The 17441-nt window shown below is 48.0% G+C and overlaps 6 protein-coding genes across 6 annotated transcripts; 4 read left to right on the top strand and 2 right to left on the bottom strand.

Moving 5' to 3' along the window:
- Positions 1 to 1892: 1892 nt before the first annotated feature.
- On the top strand, positions 1893 to 2682 carry ABOM_008548 (mitochondrial 54S ribosomal protein mL54; the record flags this gene model as incomplete). Its single annotated transcript, XM_022535677.1, has 2 exons — positions 1893 to 2370; positions 2429 to 2682. 2 exons carry the CDS (start codon positions 1893 to 1895, stop codon positions 2680 to 2682), a joined length of 732 nt encoding a protein of 243 aa, XP_022387329.1.
- Positions 2683 to 2990: 308 nt separating this feature from the next.
- Positions 2991 to 3874, bottom strand: ABOM_008547 (glutathione S-transferase; the record flags this gene model as incomplete). The annotated part of the gene is made up of 2 exons (XM_022535676.1): positions 2991 to 3739; positions 3823 to 3874. 2 exons carry the CDS (start codon positions 3872 to 3874, stop codon positions 2991 to 2993), a joined length of 801 nt encoding a protein of 266 aa, XP_022387340.1.
- A 1229-nt stretch (positions 3875 to 5103) lies between these two features.
- ABOM_008546 (putative phosphoinositide-specific phospholipase C) lies at positions 5104 to 7422 on the top strand (the record flags this gene model as incomplete). The annotated part of the gene is made up of 4 exons (XM_022535675.1): positions 5104 to 5496; positions 5714 to 6500; positions 6566 to 7160; positions 7257 to 7422. 4 exons carry the CDS (start codon positions 5104 to 5106, stop codon positions 7420 to 7422), a joined length of 1941 nt encoding a protein of 646 aa, XP_022387380.1.
- A 4145-nt stretch (positions 7423 to 11567) lies between these two features.
- On the top strand, positions 11568 to 11960 carry ABOM_008545 (uncharacterized protein; the record flags this gene model as incomplete). The annotated part of the gene is made up of 2 exons (XM_022535674.1): positions 11568 to 11668; positions 11741 to 11960. The coding sequence occupies 2 exons, from the start codon at positions 11568 to 11570 to the stop codon at positions 11958 to 11960; spliced, it is 321 nt and encodes a 106-aa protein (XP_022387341.1).
- Positions 11961 to 12180: 220 nt separating this feature from the next.
- Positions 12181 to 14127, bottom strand: ABOM_008544 (putative transporter; the record flags this gene model as incomplete). The annotated part of the gene is made up of 6 exons (XM_022535673.1): positions 12181 to 12205; positions 12256 to 12339; positions 12406 to 12524; positions 12591 to 13431; positions 13487 to 13815; positions 13870 to 14127. 6 exons carry the CDS (start codon positions 14125 to 14127, stop codon positions 12181 to 12183), a joined length of 1656 nt encoding a protein of 551 aa, XP_022387381.1.
- Positions 14128 to 15760: 1633 nt separating this feature from the next.
- On the top strand, positions 15761 to 17138 carry ABOM_008543 (TauD/TfdA dioxygenase family protein; the record flags this gene model as incomplete). The annotated part of the gene is made up of 5 exons (XM_022535672.1): positions 15761 to 15960; positions 16025 to 16230; positions 16292 to 16783; positions 16838 to 16971; positions 17025 to 17138. 5 exons carry the CDS (start codon positions 15761 to 15763, stop codon positions 17136 to 17138), a joined length of 1146 nt encoding a protein of 381 aa, XP_022387343.1.
- Between the last annotated feature and the right edge of the window lie 303 nt (positions 17139 to 17441).

Here is a 17441-nt window from a genome sequence, read left to right as displayed (position 1 = left end):
TCAGAACCTATATCGAACCACAAGTGCATTGGCATAGTAGTACCAGTAATCATCCTGAGTGCTATGCTTTCTAGGCATGTCAGTAACCAAATGAGCAAAGAAAGGAGCCTCGTTGCCTGCACTCTGCATTTTGGGGGGGTGGAGGGAGAGGGGACAATTAAATGCTTTCGTGAACTGTGCTCCGGTCAGCTTAGTCATGCCATTCAGATCATCTATTTCCAACCCCTCCACCGCAGATCACAATGCAATACCGACATTCCAACCAGGATTAATTCCTCCACCTGCAACAGGGGAAAACCAATCATCATAGTACAGGAGAATTTCGAATTTGTTGGCAAGGCAGATCGACAGGGTTCACGAAACGAGGCCCGCATCGTCTCACTCTTGGGGCTTACCCGAAGCAAGAAACTCTGAATAAGGGTAGAGATCGGCATCACAACCGCTAACTGCTTCTTCTCTTCTAACCTAACGGGCCGCATTGAGATATACCGCACCTCTTTAATACCAGGCTGAACTCGACCCCCATGTATCAGCGCTGCCAAATGCGAAGAGCATCTGATGAACCTGCAATACATATCGCCGACTGTCGGTTGGTTCCCAGACGGTTCGTGAGGATCTAGAAGATAAGGAAAAGTCTAATATACCTTAGTCTTGCATGGCTATCTGATATTTCAAGCTTGATCTGATAGCTTGTTTAAGCCCCATTCGCCATATTATGATTATATCTTTTGTGCTTGAGAATCCTTATCGTGCCAGAGGGCCTATCATCCTCGAGCCACCATTGGCTCGGCACTGTATTGTATATACCGTACGATTTAAAATCAGTATTCGACAAATAGATAGTGTGTAGCTATTGCTTCTATCGTCAGCTATTCTTTCCACTTTAAAGCCTCTCAATTCTAGGCGGTGCATCGGTGTTAAGAGACATCTTTGTAACTATATATATTTGGCACGCGTGGCTTGACGAACTTATCAACCTAAACCTATTCAGTTGAATTACTCACTCCAACCCCCCCCGACAATCCTCGACGAAGGTACTATAATATGACAGGTGGCATATTCCAACAGCACCCTCTAAGTGTGTTGGTACATACCATGTTGTGTGCGGCCGAAGTCGATGTAAAATGGATATACTATAAACAAGCATGGTGAAGAAGATCCGACAAACTAGGAGAGCAGAGAACCTATAGAATCATAGTATACTAGTGTGCACCTTTAGATTGACCGGTGGCATTTTTACTACGGGTCACTAAGTGATTCTGCTCTGACTTATCAGGTGCTAGTCAAGGATCCATAATGTACTGCAAACAGAACGAATAACAACATCTACGGAATGAGTACTGTTATGTTGACCTAAAGTTCCCCTCCCGCTCCCCTCCGCCTGAAAAAATAACAATGATATACGTAATAAAGGTGAAGATACCCTGAATTTAATCGAGTGACTTCATCAGTTTAACATTGCTGAAGTCTTGAATGCCTCTTGTATCTTTTCACGTCTGATTGGACACATCCCGATGTTTATATCACGTGATAACCACTAACGAATCTGCAAATTCCCTATTTGTCCATCGTCTAGAATGTAAGCAACTACATATGACCAATTTACTTCCTTACAAACAGCAGCTATCTCTCATATACACCATGATAAGAATAATAATGTATACCCCGGCGTTACTCAAAAGGCCATTGCCCAGTATGCACGATCATGTGACCATGACCACCGGCTTGGCATCAAATTCATCCCGCAGTTTTCTTGTAGCTTGCTCCGTGCCAGGCAGTTCCCTTTTATTATCATCACTCAGCGGGCTTCTGGACACAACACGGTGTTGGAAAGGCTAATTGATTTTATCCTGTCATTTTAAATTTGAATACCTTTCCGGAACACCGCTATAATGATCTGCCAGCGCTGCCGAACCAGCCTCTTTTCCCGGCTGCAACCGCAACACGCGGTTACTTTCTCTGCTTCGTCATGCGCACGCCAGCTTCCAATTCACCGAAGCCAATTCCGGAGCTACAGTGATGGCAAGCCTACAGTATCCGCTACGCCGCCTCCTCCTACGCCCCGCCAGCCTGTCGCAGCGGACATTACGATCCCGTCGGCAGTTTCATCAGCGACTCCCGGCGTGTCCCAACCATTCAGCACACCGGAAGAATTAAATGTTGATGTGTCTTCTAAGAAGCCCACAAAACCTGCTGTGGAACGTCCACCAAGCTCCTGCACCGCTGGAACGAAGCTGAACGGTCTCAACTACTTCAAGAATAAACCTGATGTCCTCGCCCTGGAAGACTCTGAATACCCGGAGTGGCTGTGGTCATTGTTAGATGATGCTAAGAAACAATCGAAATCCGAAGGCGGAGTGGATCCGAGCAGTATGTTTATCTTGCTTTATCAGTAGGCCTTGGCCCATGCTAACTGTGCCCTTTCTAGCCTTGAACAAGAAGCAACGCAAGCGCTATGAGAAGAAGATGGCTGCTCGCGCCGCAACCCTCCCTCCTAAGATCCCTGTTCATCATCATGCTACTGATATTACCCCTGCATCGTACAACCGCGGCGGTCAAGCAGCGGATGATCTTTTGGTTGAGGCCGCTGAGAGTCTTGACAAGCGCTCCGAGATCACGAAGAGCGCGAGAGAGGCCCGGAGGAAGGCCATTAGAGAGGCTAACTTCCTCCGCGGCCTGTGATTTTAGGAAGGTTTGGCTTGGTGCCGGTTTGTCCCATTCTATGGTGTTTTTAACAGGCTGATCCATGTACAATTGTGTTGACTGATTTTGATGTAGAACGGCCCGCTTGGGATATTTCAGATGTATTTTATGGAACTTTGTACTCATCTTTCTTATAATTCCCTGGCAAGGCGCTGAATGAAGTTTACTGTTTTATCTGTGGGATTGCTCAATTGCTATATACTGAACACTGCGAATAGCCAACTCGCGCATGCTTGAAGTCTGGAAGCAGAGATTCCCATCCAATTGACTGATGAATCCTAACCAAGTCATTTAGGGATATCCCACTCCTTGGTTTCGCCTTGACCTTCCACCCATGGCAAACAAGCATCAAAGAGCGCCTTCACTTCGCCCTCTCCGATGCTCACCAGTCCTTGGAAAAGCGGATCATGGGCCTTCTCGACCCAAGCCAAGAAAGAGACGATCAGAATATCCGCGTACCCTGGATTCTCACCCTCAAGGAAAGGCCCCTTCTTCCCAGGCCGGCCTCTTAGCATTCGCGCGACAGGTTCCATCTCTTCCCTCGCTGCTTTGATTATCTCCTGTACCTCGCCCTCTTCCTTGGGATATACCTCCGGCAGATGCTTTCCGAACATAACAGATCGAGTCCTGGTAAAGTATTCCTGGCCCCGGGGGTCAAGCAGACCGGCGACCCTAGGAATCAAAACGGCTACACCTTTTTCGGTGACGCTACCAAGGAGCTTGATCATCGCGAGCGTGAGCGCATAACTGGCATCACCCGAGGGAAATAGAGGTGGTGAGGGAAAGGTCTGGTCCAGATGCGTGGCGATAGCAAGGGAGTCCTGCATCGCACCGTAGGCGTTCGAATTGATAGAGGGCTTGTGCAGAATGGCAGGGAGGGTATACTGAGCCCCCGAGGCGTGAGGGGTAACGCCGTAATGGGAAAGCAAAGGAGCAATGTCCGGATAAGAAATGTAAGACTGTGTGTAGGGAATGCCCTTAAAGTTCAAGACCATGCGGGTCTTGAAGGTATTAACGGACCATGCCTTTGCCGGCCCTGGGGACAGCGCGTTCGTCAGTAGTCAGGACGCCACCATAGGTGCTTGCCGTCGGAAAGACGGTAAAGAACGACAGACATACCGGGAATAGTTGAAGTAATATCAAAAAGGTGAACGGGAGTGTTGGTGGCCATGATGGTTTTTTGGTCAAGATGCAGCGCAGGTAGAGCTGCTGTAAAGATGGAGTGGGAATATTCTCTATTCTGGTGGAGGGAGGGGCTGTCTCGCTTTATGCTTATATAACTTTAACTTTCCAGAGCCGACCTTGTTGGGAGCTTTACTAGTATTGTGAAGATGGATCCTGTCTGGATATTATGGGCTTGTTGTATACAACTCCAGTCTCCTATTGGTGCATCCGGTAAAAACTGGCGAATAAGCGGATTGTAGTGGAGTACTATGAAGCGTCCGGTCAGTCGTCCTCGTATCTCACTCTTGAACTGGGCATGGTTGGTACGGTTTAGTATATTGTCCGTGTATCTCTTGCACTAAAACTATCTAACAATGGATACTTGGGGAGGTTGAATTCCACGACACCTTAGGCTGCCATCCCGGCTGCTGCTATTGATCTGGAGGGGGAAAACAAAAGATGGGGGGTCAAGTGACTCATCTGACTTTCTCGAAAAAAAAAGACGGTGATTTAGAGTTCCAACGACCACGAGGACTTTCGATCTAAATTCTAAACCCACACAACCAAACGAGCAATTGTCTTCCTTCCCTTCCCCCCTTCCATATGATAATATGATATGTCATGTTTGTCGGCATCCTGACTTGAGTTGTTGTCGTGGCTGTCCTGCACCACAAGAAATGGCGGTCTCTAGGCAACAGCCCGCCTTACGATGTGCTCCAGAAGGCTGAAGGGAGGTAGCATAGCCTTGGATCCAGATTGGATATCAGATCAGATCGTCATGGGGGGATTGCGTATCGGCTGATCAGCAAACAAAACCCAAAACAGCCCAAGTGGAGTGGACCAGAAAAGCAATGGCCAGAACTCCGCCAACTCAACACTTGTTCTTTCCGTCTTTGTCTCTTTTCTGTCCACCCCGTTTGATATATACATGTTTCGCCCTTCCCCTTTCCCTTCATCCATACTCCTTTTCTTTTTGTCTTAACTTACAGTCCCTTAGCTTTGTCTACTTCAGGGATACACCGTATAGCATTATATCTTTCCATCGTTCTCCCGACTTGGCGGTAACGCGGCGTGGCGTCTCGTACATCCGCGACAAGGGAACAAAAGAAAAAAAAGGGGGGGGGAGAAGAAGACATCTACGTCATTTGTACTCCATCATCAGCCATTGCGTTGCATCTAAGGCTCGTGTCTACGGCACCGTGTCCTTGCCTAACCAATCGACTTAATTGAGGGAAAATGAACGACCTCACTGATCGTACTGATCAAATCACGCTCGATGACTCGTCGAAGTGCCTAGAGTCAAAATGCTCACTGGACTTTGCACCTTTTGTTGCGTCTCACCTGGAGGTGATTTACAGCTCGTTAAAATCCTTGCCCGGGGTCGATTTCCTCCGGGACATCCAACATGAGACTCCTAATGACGACAGTAACAATGGGGCTGTAGACCCCCTCGCTTCCTTAGCGGCGCTTCGGGAGTATATGGCCAGTTCAGCCTCTTCGGCATCGGGACCTGTCAAGCAGCAGAGATATTCAGCACCCATTAGTGACTATTTCATCTCTTCGAGCCATAACACTTACTTGACTGGGAACCAATTGTACAGCGATTCAGACGCGAGTGCTTATACAAACGTATGTATTTCCCCTAGTATTCCATAGTGAATATTCCTACAAATCCCCTACTATCGAAGCGCATTATGGCCCATGGAGTACCAACTGTTGGGTTCCTATGAGGATGGTTCCTTTAGTAGAGTGTAACCATGCACTTCCGTGCCCTGTGCATCAGACACCAGCATCAACCCTAATGCAGAACTTTCTGTCTAGGCGGCAATAACTGATGGTATTTTAGGTCCTTCTGAATGGATGTAGATGTGTCGAGATCGACGTATGGGATGGCGAGCGAAGCTCCGAATGCCCATCTGCTGATGACACGAGCAGTAGTAGTAGCGATTCAAGCTCTGAGAGAAAGATAAAGGACGAGTCAAAAAGGGAAAGGCTCAAGAGTATGGCCAAACGACACGCACGCTTGGGATCCATATCAACCAAACTAGGGGGTATCCTAGGCCGCAAGTCGTCTTCTGAGGACGTGCCTCTCGACAGCAGTGCCCCAGTGGATCCTGCGATTGAGACCCCGCCACTCCCAGAGCCCAAGGTGCTTCATGGCCACACGCTTACCAAAGAGACTACATTTCGAGATGTGTGTTATGCCATCCGGGATAGTGCTTTTGTTACAAGTGATCTACCGGTGATTGTTAGTCTGGAAGTGCATGCATCTCTGGAACAACAACAGGCGATGGTGGAGATCATGGAAGAGGCTTGGAAAGGGATGCTGGTGGAAGTCACACCCGAAAAGGAGGCGACTGATCCTCTGCCGGCACCGGAGGACCTAAAACGAAAGATCCTGATTAAAGTGAAATACGTGGCACCGACGAGTGAAGACAAAAAGGAGGAGACGCCAGAAGGCAATGGCGACGAGCTCGAAGCACTCAAGCAACATGCCAACCAAGGTGACTCGAGTAGCACTGCCGACAAGCCATCTGATGTACCCCCAAAGAAACCATCAAAGATCTTAGAAGCTCTCAGCAGACTGGCTATATTCACCAAAGGGTTCCACTTCAGTCACTTTGAACAACCAGGTAACTACTCTGATTGTATCTACCCGAACCTAAGAAAGACTGTTCTTTAACTATATGTGTAACAGAGGCCAAAGTACCCGGGCACGTGTTTTCGCTATCAGAAAGTGCGGCCAGAGCAGCGCATGCGAAAGATCCTGAAGCCCTGTTTGAACACAATCGCAAGCATTTCATGCGGATTTACCCATATGGTCTGCGGGTGAATTCCTCGAATCTCGACCCCAGCTTCTTTTGGCGCCGTGGCGCGCAGGTGGTGGCATTGAACTGGCAGAACCTCGACAAAGGAATGATGCTTAACAGCGCCATGTTCGCCGATGAGCAAGGTTGGGTACTCAAACCGCAAGGATATCTAAGTTCCGATGCACCCTCTACCATCGTGCGTCGCCAGCTAGACCTCTCGATAGAGTTTCTCGCCGGCCAGAACATCCCCTTGCCTCCAGGAAACACCAACGAGAAGCGTTTTCACCCCTACGTGGTCTGCGACTTGCATATTGAGACGCCTGAGGACACCACTTCGCCTCACGTGGAAGACGAGGGTGAGTCAGAGGTCGAGAGCTACAAACAAACGATCAAAAGTGCCTCGGGAGCCAGTCCAAACTTTGAAGGCCAAATGGTTCAGTTTCCGACCCTATCTGGGCTAGTTGAAGAGTTATCTTTTGTCCGGTATGTATTTCTTCTTGGCGGCAGTTGCCTTCCGATCCCTCAAGTGGTGATCCCAAGCCTGCAAGCAAGGTACGGAAGAAGCTAACGACCCCACAGATTCAAAATTAAAGACGATGAATTCGGACGAGACTCGACGGCCGCCTGGGCTTGTATTAAATTAGACCGCCTCCAAGAAGGCTACCGGCTAATCCACCTGCACGACTGTTCGGGAGCAAAAACCGACGGCGTCCTGCTGGTTCGTATTATCAAACGGGTCACCTAGTTTGTTTGTGTTGGACGTTCTAAAGTCACCTGAGTGGTAAATAAAATAAAATAAAATTGAGAGGAGACACTGAAGAAGCAAACAACCAGGGATGAACTGGATGAAAAAAGAAACGATGATTGAAAGTCGACATTGCAGATAAGCCGGGCAGAACGCCAACGCATATGCAGTTGATCTCTTAACTCGGTGAATTCGTACGTCTGTGCGTCTTTTTATCTGTTTATCATGGATCCCACTTTCAATTGCAGCTGGTCGGCATCAAAATAATACACATGTCCCCCAAGAAGATCAATCGCCTCCCTTGGTTAGCCAGCCAGCCACCAAACCGGTTATTTTGGAATAATGATACCAGCCTAGCACACTATACCTCATAGACTCATCTAAATCCTAGATTTTGGCGCGAAAACGACTCGGTTATTCGGTTTAATATACGACTACAGATCTGGTTAACACCGGTTTGTAGAACAGGGGGGATACTAGTCTCGGTTGGAAGTTGAGGCCATGCCCACTTCCAAGGTTCCAACGTAAACCACAGTACCGGAGACAGGGTAGATTCCAAATCACGATAGACAGCTGCCAAATTAGATTTAGGTTATGTATCTACGGATAGGTCATGCGTGATGGATCTCCATAGGCTTGAACGCAGTATTGGAATGGGGATGGAGGGGGCATCCCCACTCGAGGGCCGAAACCTGGGTCTTTGGACATGTACAGAGTACGGAGTATGTCAGAATGCCTTTTCCATCGCAGAAAACAATCCACATGACGTAATAATTAATATGCAGATTTCGCCGTTCTTGTGTTACGAATGGAGATAAGGGGTCGAAAGCAAGGAGTAAGAAAATGAAGAAAATCAACCAAAAAAAAATGTTGTTCGAAAGTGAGAAAGGAAGACACAAGAAAAAGAAAGGAGGGGTAACAAGAAAAGGCAAGAGGAGCCGGAACCGTTCTGATTTGATAGACGATCACCCGAAATTACTCGGACTCGACCTGTCAATTTGGATCAATATCAATAGGAAGAAGCTGTCTCTGAAGCGGGCTTCCTTGGCGCTGGGGACCACACTAGTCTGACGCAAGCCAGCTAGTTCGAGAATTGCTTTTCGGGTATTGCCATTGCCAGTCGTGGCTCTCATCGTCACCAACCGTTAACAAACGGTGAGGGACCTCGAAAGTGACAGAAGCCAAGAGTAGTACCAACTGGCGACGCTTTGTGACATCAAGCAGCCACCTGCAAGATATCGGAGAATAAGTGCTGGCAAGCCCAGGACAGCTCGCAGATTATGACCAAAAACCTACAGGGAAAAACCCTGAGGAGGGACCATTTTCTATGTATCCAATTCTGGGTTAATCATTAACCAATATGTGAGAAATACACCAAGCAACCTGAGAGGTGGGGCCAAGATACTGATAGAGTTCAGTTTCGCAACCCAGCTCAACCCAGACAGGCGGCAGTCTGCAGGTGGCTGAGGTGACTGAACCTAAGAAGGGAAAAGGGAAAAGGGGTTCTAAAGGTGTATTCCATTGTTGAAGCAACCCGTACCCGAAGCGCCGGCACTGATCTGCGCAGAAACTTGTCAAGGGTGCCACTGGCCGCGATCCTGCTATTGGTTCATTTTGATTGAGACTGCATATCCTGTGAAGCACCATGTTAAAAATAGGGAAGAGAAAAAGATAGAGATCATATACATGCATCTCCACGGCGCCGCAAAAGGCAGTGACAATAAAGAGAAAGAGAGAGGAAAGGCGAACCCAAAATCCATAATAATAATAATAATAATAATAAAAAAAAGAGACAAAGACTTCCTGTTCCCGAATGTCATGACTGTCCCACGGGGTCAGCGTGCTAGCAAACAGAGTCCAGACATTGGAGCGGTGGGGCTTGACGCTAGCCGCTAGATTGTGATGGGGAAGCTTTAGTACAATGAGAGAGACCACAAGCCAGGGCTGAAGTGGCCTGGGTGCACATTCTTCTCCCTGCAAGCAATGTTCACCTCGGCCTAAGCGGAGGACAGGGATGCATGTATGGGGCAAACCAATAAGCGATTTTCTAGCACAGACCGGGATCGAACAGGAGAGAAATAAGATATGTGATGTGTGTGGTGCACCTAACTGCAAGCTGGCCAGAAGCCCCTCATTCCAACATCACGACGAGAGACTAATTTCGACCGAGCAGGGCCTATGTGAGGTAGACTCGCGCTGGCTTTCTAAAGTTGATGAGTGGCATGTACCTGTTGGTAACACAAGTGCTTGGTCCATTGTGCGTGATGGTGGTGGGATAGATCGCGTGCCATTCCAACATGACTCGCAACCAGTCACATTTCAGGGTTCAAGAGGGACCCAGTTGGCCCAGTTGGGCGGTTTACCGAATGCTGAGTATCCATGGTTAGCTGCATAAACGGTTTCCAAAATATACGCCGAAGACGTTCCTCTTTTCCGCACAGGGATATTCCTTTGCTTTTTCCTTTGCGATTCCCCCCTCTTCTCATCATCCGGACCCGCTTTTGAGCTTGGACACGTATTTTCCACGTAGAGAGCAGATCACACTACGTGATAACCCCAGTCAATGAAATGCAATGCTTGTCATGAACGGGAACATCCGAATAGTTCGGGTCTGACATGACATGTTGGGTTTGCAGGGATTCCTATATGCAAGTTGCCTTGATGCATTGAGTGTAACTGATGTCGTCAATCAATCGATCGATCGACCCTAATATGGAGATCTCCCGATGGCTCTTTAGAAATGTCGGATCTCAGCGAGGGTCTTCGATCCATCAATTGCCGCTGAACTATATAAGGGCGGGAGGCTGGCGTCCCAGAAAGCAGATTAAGCTCTCAGCACCCAACAAGCCGTGGACCAGAACTTGAACTTTGTTGGTTTTTCTTCTTTAAACTTTGACCATATCCAATCTTCCGGAACTTGAGAGGCCTTTTCACATCTCGGAGCCAACCGAGCATCTCCCTTCCTTCGAACTTAACCAGAGTACTGGGTAGTGACATATTCAACATGCCGGTGAGTGCACACAACAAAAGTTATTTTTCTTTTCTCTGTCCAAGCAGACTTTCTGATCTATGAACCAGATGCCAGGAAGACGTTGCCCGGAGTGTGAGAAATGTGGAAAGGAGACCTGGGTTATCCCTGGAAAGAACTGCCATGTCTGCGGTACTCCTGTTGGTTGACGATGTCCGGTAAGTTTTAGTAGCCAGCCATAGAGGAAGTACCTTGACCTGAACGCATATACTGATACTGTCCTGGCAGACCACTCGAAGACATCAATCAATCTTGGGGGACCTAGGCGTCTCTTTCTCCAGGGGAAAAAGGGAGGACAAAAACGCCGTCCACTTCAAAATGACCCCTGAAAACCCTCGAATCGTCCTTTCTTTTCGTTGTTCCTGGGGGGGGCGGAACAAATCGTGGAATGACCAGGGACGACAGCGGCGGCAAACACCAATTACTCACACAGGCGCCCTTAATCTGGGATGGGCCACAAAGCTGGGAAAGATTTGGAGACAGGAATTGTACGATAGTATGGGATATCCGCACAAACGTAATGCAATTATTAGAAGAGCGCTTATTCGGCTCAATTGATGGATTATCCAGCTGAGGGTAGCGATAAAAGAGTGAGGAAGATATCCAAGTTAGCAGACTTGATCTATCTCCCAAGTCATGCGTAGCTCCTTCCTGATCTGGCAGTGTTCATTGCCCGGCTTTGCAGGCAATACTTCTACCACTAGGATTCGCATAAACCAGTGGATTACTGAGTTCTTTTTCTACCAACCCATTTAACCTTCTGACTGTATGTACAGCCCAGCTATACAACCGAAGACATCGACCAGATAATCCAACCTTCGAAGTTGCTAAGGACTACTAGTACTACTAACTTAAAAGCCCATACCTCCTCTCCAAATGACTGGAGACCATCTCCATCCAATAAAAACAATCCAATGGTATCCCCACATGACAGTCCCCTTCTAGTACGAATCAGGCAATATTCTGGAATGCTGGACGCCCATGCAACGACGTCATCGTCGTCTTCCCCGCCAATTCCACCGTCTCAACGTACCATAGCCAAAACATCTTCTGTGAACGTTCATTTTACTCAAATAACGCTCTTTATACTTCTCGCCAGAAGGGCATAGCAATAATCATGACAGAAACACAAACTTACCCCGTCGGGACCCGCAGCGAGTGCGAACGTCTCGTCCGAGACTGGGGTTTCCAACACATCTTTACCTGGTCTGATGGCAGGTGGGTCAATTACTGGTTGAAGGGCTCGTATCGGTATACGTAGGCTTAGGCTTACTTTTGCGCGTTTTACAGCAATGCATATTACTCGCCTCATAGACATGCGGGCTTGACGACGCATCTTATTCGACAAGGGTCCCTCACAATCACATACCCAGAAGACAATGCTCGATTCAATAATGGGGAGGTGAAGAAGGAGACATTTGGGGCTGGATCCCGGGTCGATGTACCGGCTGGGAAGTTGCATGAGGTGTGGATTGGGGAAGATGGGTGTGAGTATGTGATTGGGGAGTAGAAGAGTTCGGATATGATACGTGCATGATGAACACATTGACGACACGACTAACGGGTTTCTAATGTGAGCGGTATATGTTTTGGACTCTTCTATTCGAATCTATTAACCGTCGACCGTCTAACTCTATAATTCTAAATGAAGTGGTATCACAAGACTTTTTAATCATAACTAGCACCCCTGATCCATGTCCAGCTGGATCTAGGTCGCGTTTGCTCGTAAATTAATGGATGAATTTAAAATCGAGTCTGGAAAGAGTTAGCAAAGGCACCGCCAAAGAGGCCTGAGGGTCGCATACCGTTTATTGCCCAAGTGCCCGTTAGCAGCCAGATATTCCTCCCTCTCGGCGCTAGACATAACATCCCATTTCTCGGCATTCTTCCTGTGTAGGTGAGACGTATTAGTATCTGTATTTGACTGATCCAGGTGGATTCGGGAGATAACATACTTGTTGCGCCACATGTAGTAGTACTTAGCTCCAATGAACACAAAAATGCTCCAAACTGTCAACGCAATGAGAACCTTGTTTCCTGTGCGATAGTACGGTTTATCATTTTCACGATAGATCTAGAAGAGCAAAGATCAACACATATTCACTTGTGCGAGTGGCTGGAGTTGGGAGAGTTCACTCACATTGTTGGAGATAATGCTTGATGTCTGGACCATCATGTTGTAAACCGCACTGGCAACTGTCCTCGTACGAACCGTGCCTGCGTTCCGAGAGGTCATGGCAACAACAATAGCATGCACATACGGTGCACCGATCAGTAGTACATTAATGATCCACCGAGACCAATGACTGGCATTATCTGGCAGGGTCTCGAGAGCGATCAAGAGAACCAAGCACCAAATCATAGACCCGACTCCTAGAATCAATCGTTGGTGAAACCGCTCTGAGATCCAGGTCCAAACAAGTAGGTTGATAATGAAGACCACATAAGCTGGGATTGTTAAAAGGTTCGTCTCAAATGTACCGAATCCCAGCGACTTAAGCTGTAGGGTGATGTAGTTTGTTGCTGGTGAATTGGGAATCATCCATGTTAATCCTAGCAGGTAGATGGGCCACATATCATAGTCGCAAAGGGCCTCCCAAAGCATCTTTAGTGTTATAGCCTGTCGGTTGTGCATTCCTCCCTTGCTCGGATCATCACGGAGCACTCGGTTGACCATGATTTTCTCTTCACGTTCATTAAACCAACCATCTTTGCCGCGAAACCCGCCTTTGGTCTGAGTAGGTGATGCCGGCATCCAGAATGCTGCAATGATTGCAATGATCCCAGTTATGAGACCTTCAAAGGCAAACAAATACCGCCAGCCACCGGTGCCATCAGACCTTCGCACATGTAAGAAGCCGTATGCTAGGAATGCGCTGATAATCGATGTTCCCTCGTAGGAAACCCAGAAATAACTTAATCGGATAGGCAGCTCCTTCGACTTGTACCAAAAGGAGAGAAAGAGAATAGTATCCGGGATGCTGGAATGTGTCAATGGGATATCAAATGAGACCTCAGATACACAATTAAACTCACAATCCACCCTCAAAAAGAGCCAACAACGCCCTGCAGACATAGTATGACTTTTTCCCCGAAAGGAAAGCCTGGAAGGCGGCGATTAGACTCCAACAGAACATCTGGATCGGAATCCACCGATCCGGTCCGATTTTCTTTGAGATCAATTGGGAGGGAAGTTCCGCGAACAGGAAAACGAGGTAGAAGATTGTTTGGCCGGTGTTGTAGTCATTTGTGTTCATGCCCAGATCTCCCAACATGTTATCGGACATCGCCTGAACGATATTGCCTCGGTCGAGTTGTAGTGCAAAAAAGGTAATACATGCGAATGTACAGACCCGTAGATCGATCTGTCGTTGTTATCAGTCTAAGCCAATCTGAACGAGAGTCCGATCCAGGAATACCTTTCTTATGAGTTTCTTCTCCTCTTGCTCTCCCCATTCAAAATCCGGATCCCAACGATGTATACCTTCATAGTCGTCGATCGGCTTGTAATATCTGGGGTCTTCGGTGGTATCAAAAGCGCCCTCGCTTATATCCCTGGCCCGCTTGGGCGCAGCGACAGGTAGTGTCTCGGAGGATGACCCTGCTGAGACTTGTTTCGAGTCGTCTGTTACAGGTTCAACATTGGCAGTCGCTTCTTTGTGGTCGCCGGAAGCCATTTTGCCGGTATGGTTGAATGCGGCGGTTATTCGACGGACTCAATAATGGGAATGGACGAGCTGTTAAAGCTACAAGGGCATCGCATGCCATTAATAAATATTGCCTTGTGGTTATCGCTAGTCGAGGCAGTGGTGATTCTATCACGCCATCGCAGTATTTTACTTAAGGCTGAAGCTAGTCGAGACTACGCGATGAGCATGCACCGTAGATGGTTATCCAGAGCCAATTAGGACATGTCAACGTGGAGTTGAAGATTTTATCGGACAGCTTGATGCCGCTTGCCGATGGAGACGCGATAAGATGCTGCGGATCGCGGCGAACCTCCGCATGGTTGAGAAGCAGCTAATAGCATCATTGTCTAGTAAAGCTTTGGCAAGTTAAGCAAGCCGAAGCAATTCTTGATCGTCTTGGACCAATCATCCAGGACCCATTAGGGAGTACGTCGGGTAGTGGACACCATCACGCAAATGGAGCAACATTGACGTTATGAAGAACGAGTCATGGCAACGGAAAGAAGCAGGGATATCATTTAGCATTTGATCTGGACTGGCTAGCTAGCAGCAATTGCCGACAGTCATATGTTTTACCGCGGAGCCCATCATAGTAGCAAAGTGTAGCCGATCTCATCATCATCTTGGCATATGGTGGCATATTTCGCCATCAATATCGCAACGTTATGGCGAGATCTGATTGGGTGCTCGTGCATTACGCTAGGACAAGCTGCATGATATGCGCAATCTAAAGGATTGGCGTCCCTTATTCTTATTCTCATTCATTCATATCTTGAATGTGCAATGTGACTGTCGATTTACCCTTTCCGAGGCTCTCACACATGTAAACAGCAAACGGTTGCGGGGAGGCAATCATTGTAACTGCAATAGACTCCAGGGCGAGTAGCTCCTTGAATGGCCCTCCACCCAGATAAATGGCGGAGGCCCACTTTAGTGTGTTTTGTATGTGTACGTAGTATATTAAATTCACCAGCGGAGGGAGATGATTAGATTGCAGTTTAGGGTTGCGCCAAGGGGTCGTGCTAGCACGTCATACTTGGCCCGCAAGTTGCAACAACAACGTCAACAACAGCAACAACAACGGCCCCGTATCACTTTAGATAGTGAAAGAGTCGATCATGTTCTACTTGTCGTCAGCCCGAGTATTTCAGTTTTCTATCGACCTAACGAAGATGAGACAAAAGTTTGTCTCCTTGATCGGTTCAAATCCAGAGCTTACCACGGAACCAACAGCCGACCGAGCTCTGTGACGCCGAGTCAGCATACGATGGATAGGCTTTCGTGCCGCAAATCCTCCCTCATCACGCAATCAGATCGCTTTATGATTCACCAGTCGGCCACTCAGCATTGTGTACTTGGCTCGTCGTGGCAGTCCTTCCCAGTGACCCCGCGCGCCGCGTGAAACTCCTTGCAAGATGTACTCTTGAGCAGGGCGTGATATTGAACATACCCCGCAAATATGGCACAATCATCAGGCATCAGCCGGATAATCGGATCTGACACGGGCGGCTAACTGTGAAGCGATAGATATATCTAGGAGATAGTCCCTAGCGTTAGACCAGTGCTTGTTCGGACAGAAGACAAATTGAAAGAGCATCAACTTTCACGAGAATCTACAACGATGGCTCCCTCTATAACCGAAACCGTCTCACTCCACTCGGCACCAAAGACCTCTCTTAGGACCGATGCTGGTCACAATAAGGAGAATGGGGTAGGATACCGTGAAACTTATCAGCATGACAATGAGATCAAAGGAACCGCAAAACAGCCGCCGGCAGCTTTCCCGAAGTATCTCCCCGTCTGGGATAACGAAACAGAGAAGTATGGGGTTCCTGATTTTGCACCATGTTTAGTCACTCGAGCATTGCAGCTAACGACTCGATAGATACCCACCTCTTCAACCCTTTGAGCACTATGACCATGGCAAGGATGCCGACCCAACTTTCCCCGATCTCTTCCCTGAGGGCAAGGGCGAGGTGGAGGAGCTTACCCCAACCATTGGTAGCGAAGTTCAAGGTATCCAACTGAGTCAGTTGACCGATAAGGGTAAAGATCAGCTGGCTTTGTATATCGCACAAAGGAAGGTTGTCGGTATGTTATAGCATATAAAGGCGAATGATTCTTGACAAAAATTACTGACGGAGTCTTTCAGCTTTCCGAGACCAGGACTTCGCCCAGCTCCCCATCGAGAAAGCCCTTGAGTTTGGTGGTTATTTCGGTAGACACCACATTCATCAGAGCTCTGGAGCACCTAAAGGCTTCCCCGAGATTCACCTCGTTCACCGTGGAGCAGACGATAGGAGTGGAGCTGAATTCCTGGAAACCCACACCAACTCGCTTACTTGGCACTCTGATGTTACCTTCGAAAAACAGCCTCCTGGCACTACATTCCTGTACTTGTTGGATGGCCCGACAAGCGGCGGAGATACTCTGTTCTGTAACATGGCCCAGGCTTACAGACGGTTGTCACCTGAGTTCCGCAAGCGACTGCATGGGCTAAAGGCTGTTCACTCTGGTGTCGAGCAGGTCAACAACAGTCTGAACAAGGGCGGTATTGCACGGCGCGACCCAATAACCACCGAGCACCCAATTGTGAGGACACATCCCGTCACTGGGGAGAAAGCTCTTTTCGTGAACCCACAATGTGAGTCCTCATTCGAAACAGTGTAGTCGGTATTAGGTTTCTAAAAATCATCAGTTACCCGATACATCGTTGGATACAAGAAGGAAGAGTCCGACTTCCTCCTCAAATTCTTATACGATCATATTGCCTTGTCCCAAGACATTCAGACTCGCGTAAGGTGGCGACCGAATACCGTGGTTGTTTGGGATGTAAGTATACATGTCTAGCCGTTTTGATGTAAGTGGTATTAATTCCATTCTAGAACCGAGTCGTTGCACACAGTGCCATTTTCGACTGGGAGGATGGTCAGAGGCGTCATCTGGCAAGAATCACACCACAGGCGGAAAGACCGTACGAAACTCCATTCGAAGGATAGATGCCGATGCCTTCGCTATGTTTCAAGTCACCGCATCGGACATACGAATATGGTATCCAAATACATGATATTGAGATAGAAATGATCTATGTTGACGAATAAGAATCGGTTTTTGGCACTCTGATAGGCCTTGCCTTCGCAGCAGAGACACTTTCTAGTTAAGTTAGAAATAGTAAGTCTCACAACCCACGAGCCTGAGCTCTTAGGGGGCGTAGAACAGTTGGTCAACTTCTTCAAGAATTGCCGGGCCAGGCGATGTTCAGTTACGCCAGGATGGTATACTGCCTGATATATCTCTCGGGA

This window comes from Aspergillus bombycis (assembly GCF_001792695.1).
Source record: "Aspergillus bombycis strain NRRL26010 chromosome Unknown contig00067, whole genome shotgun sequence".
NCBI classification, from domain to species: domain Eukaryota; kingdom Fungi; phylum Ascomycota; class Eurotiomycetes; order Eurotiales; family Aspergillaceae; genus Aspergillus; species Aspergillus bombycis.
The sequence above is the reverse complement of the archived record's forward strand: the minus strand, read 5'-3'. Positions and strand labels throughout refer to the sequence as shown.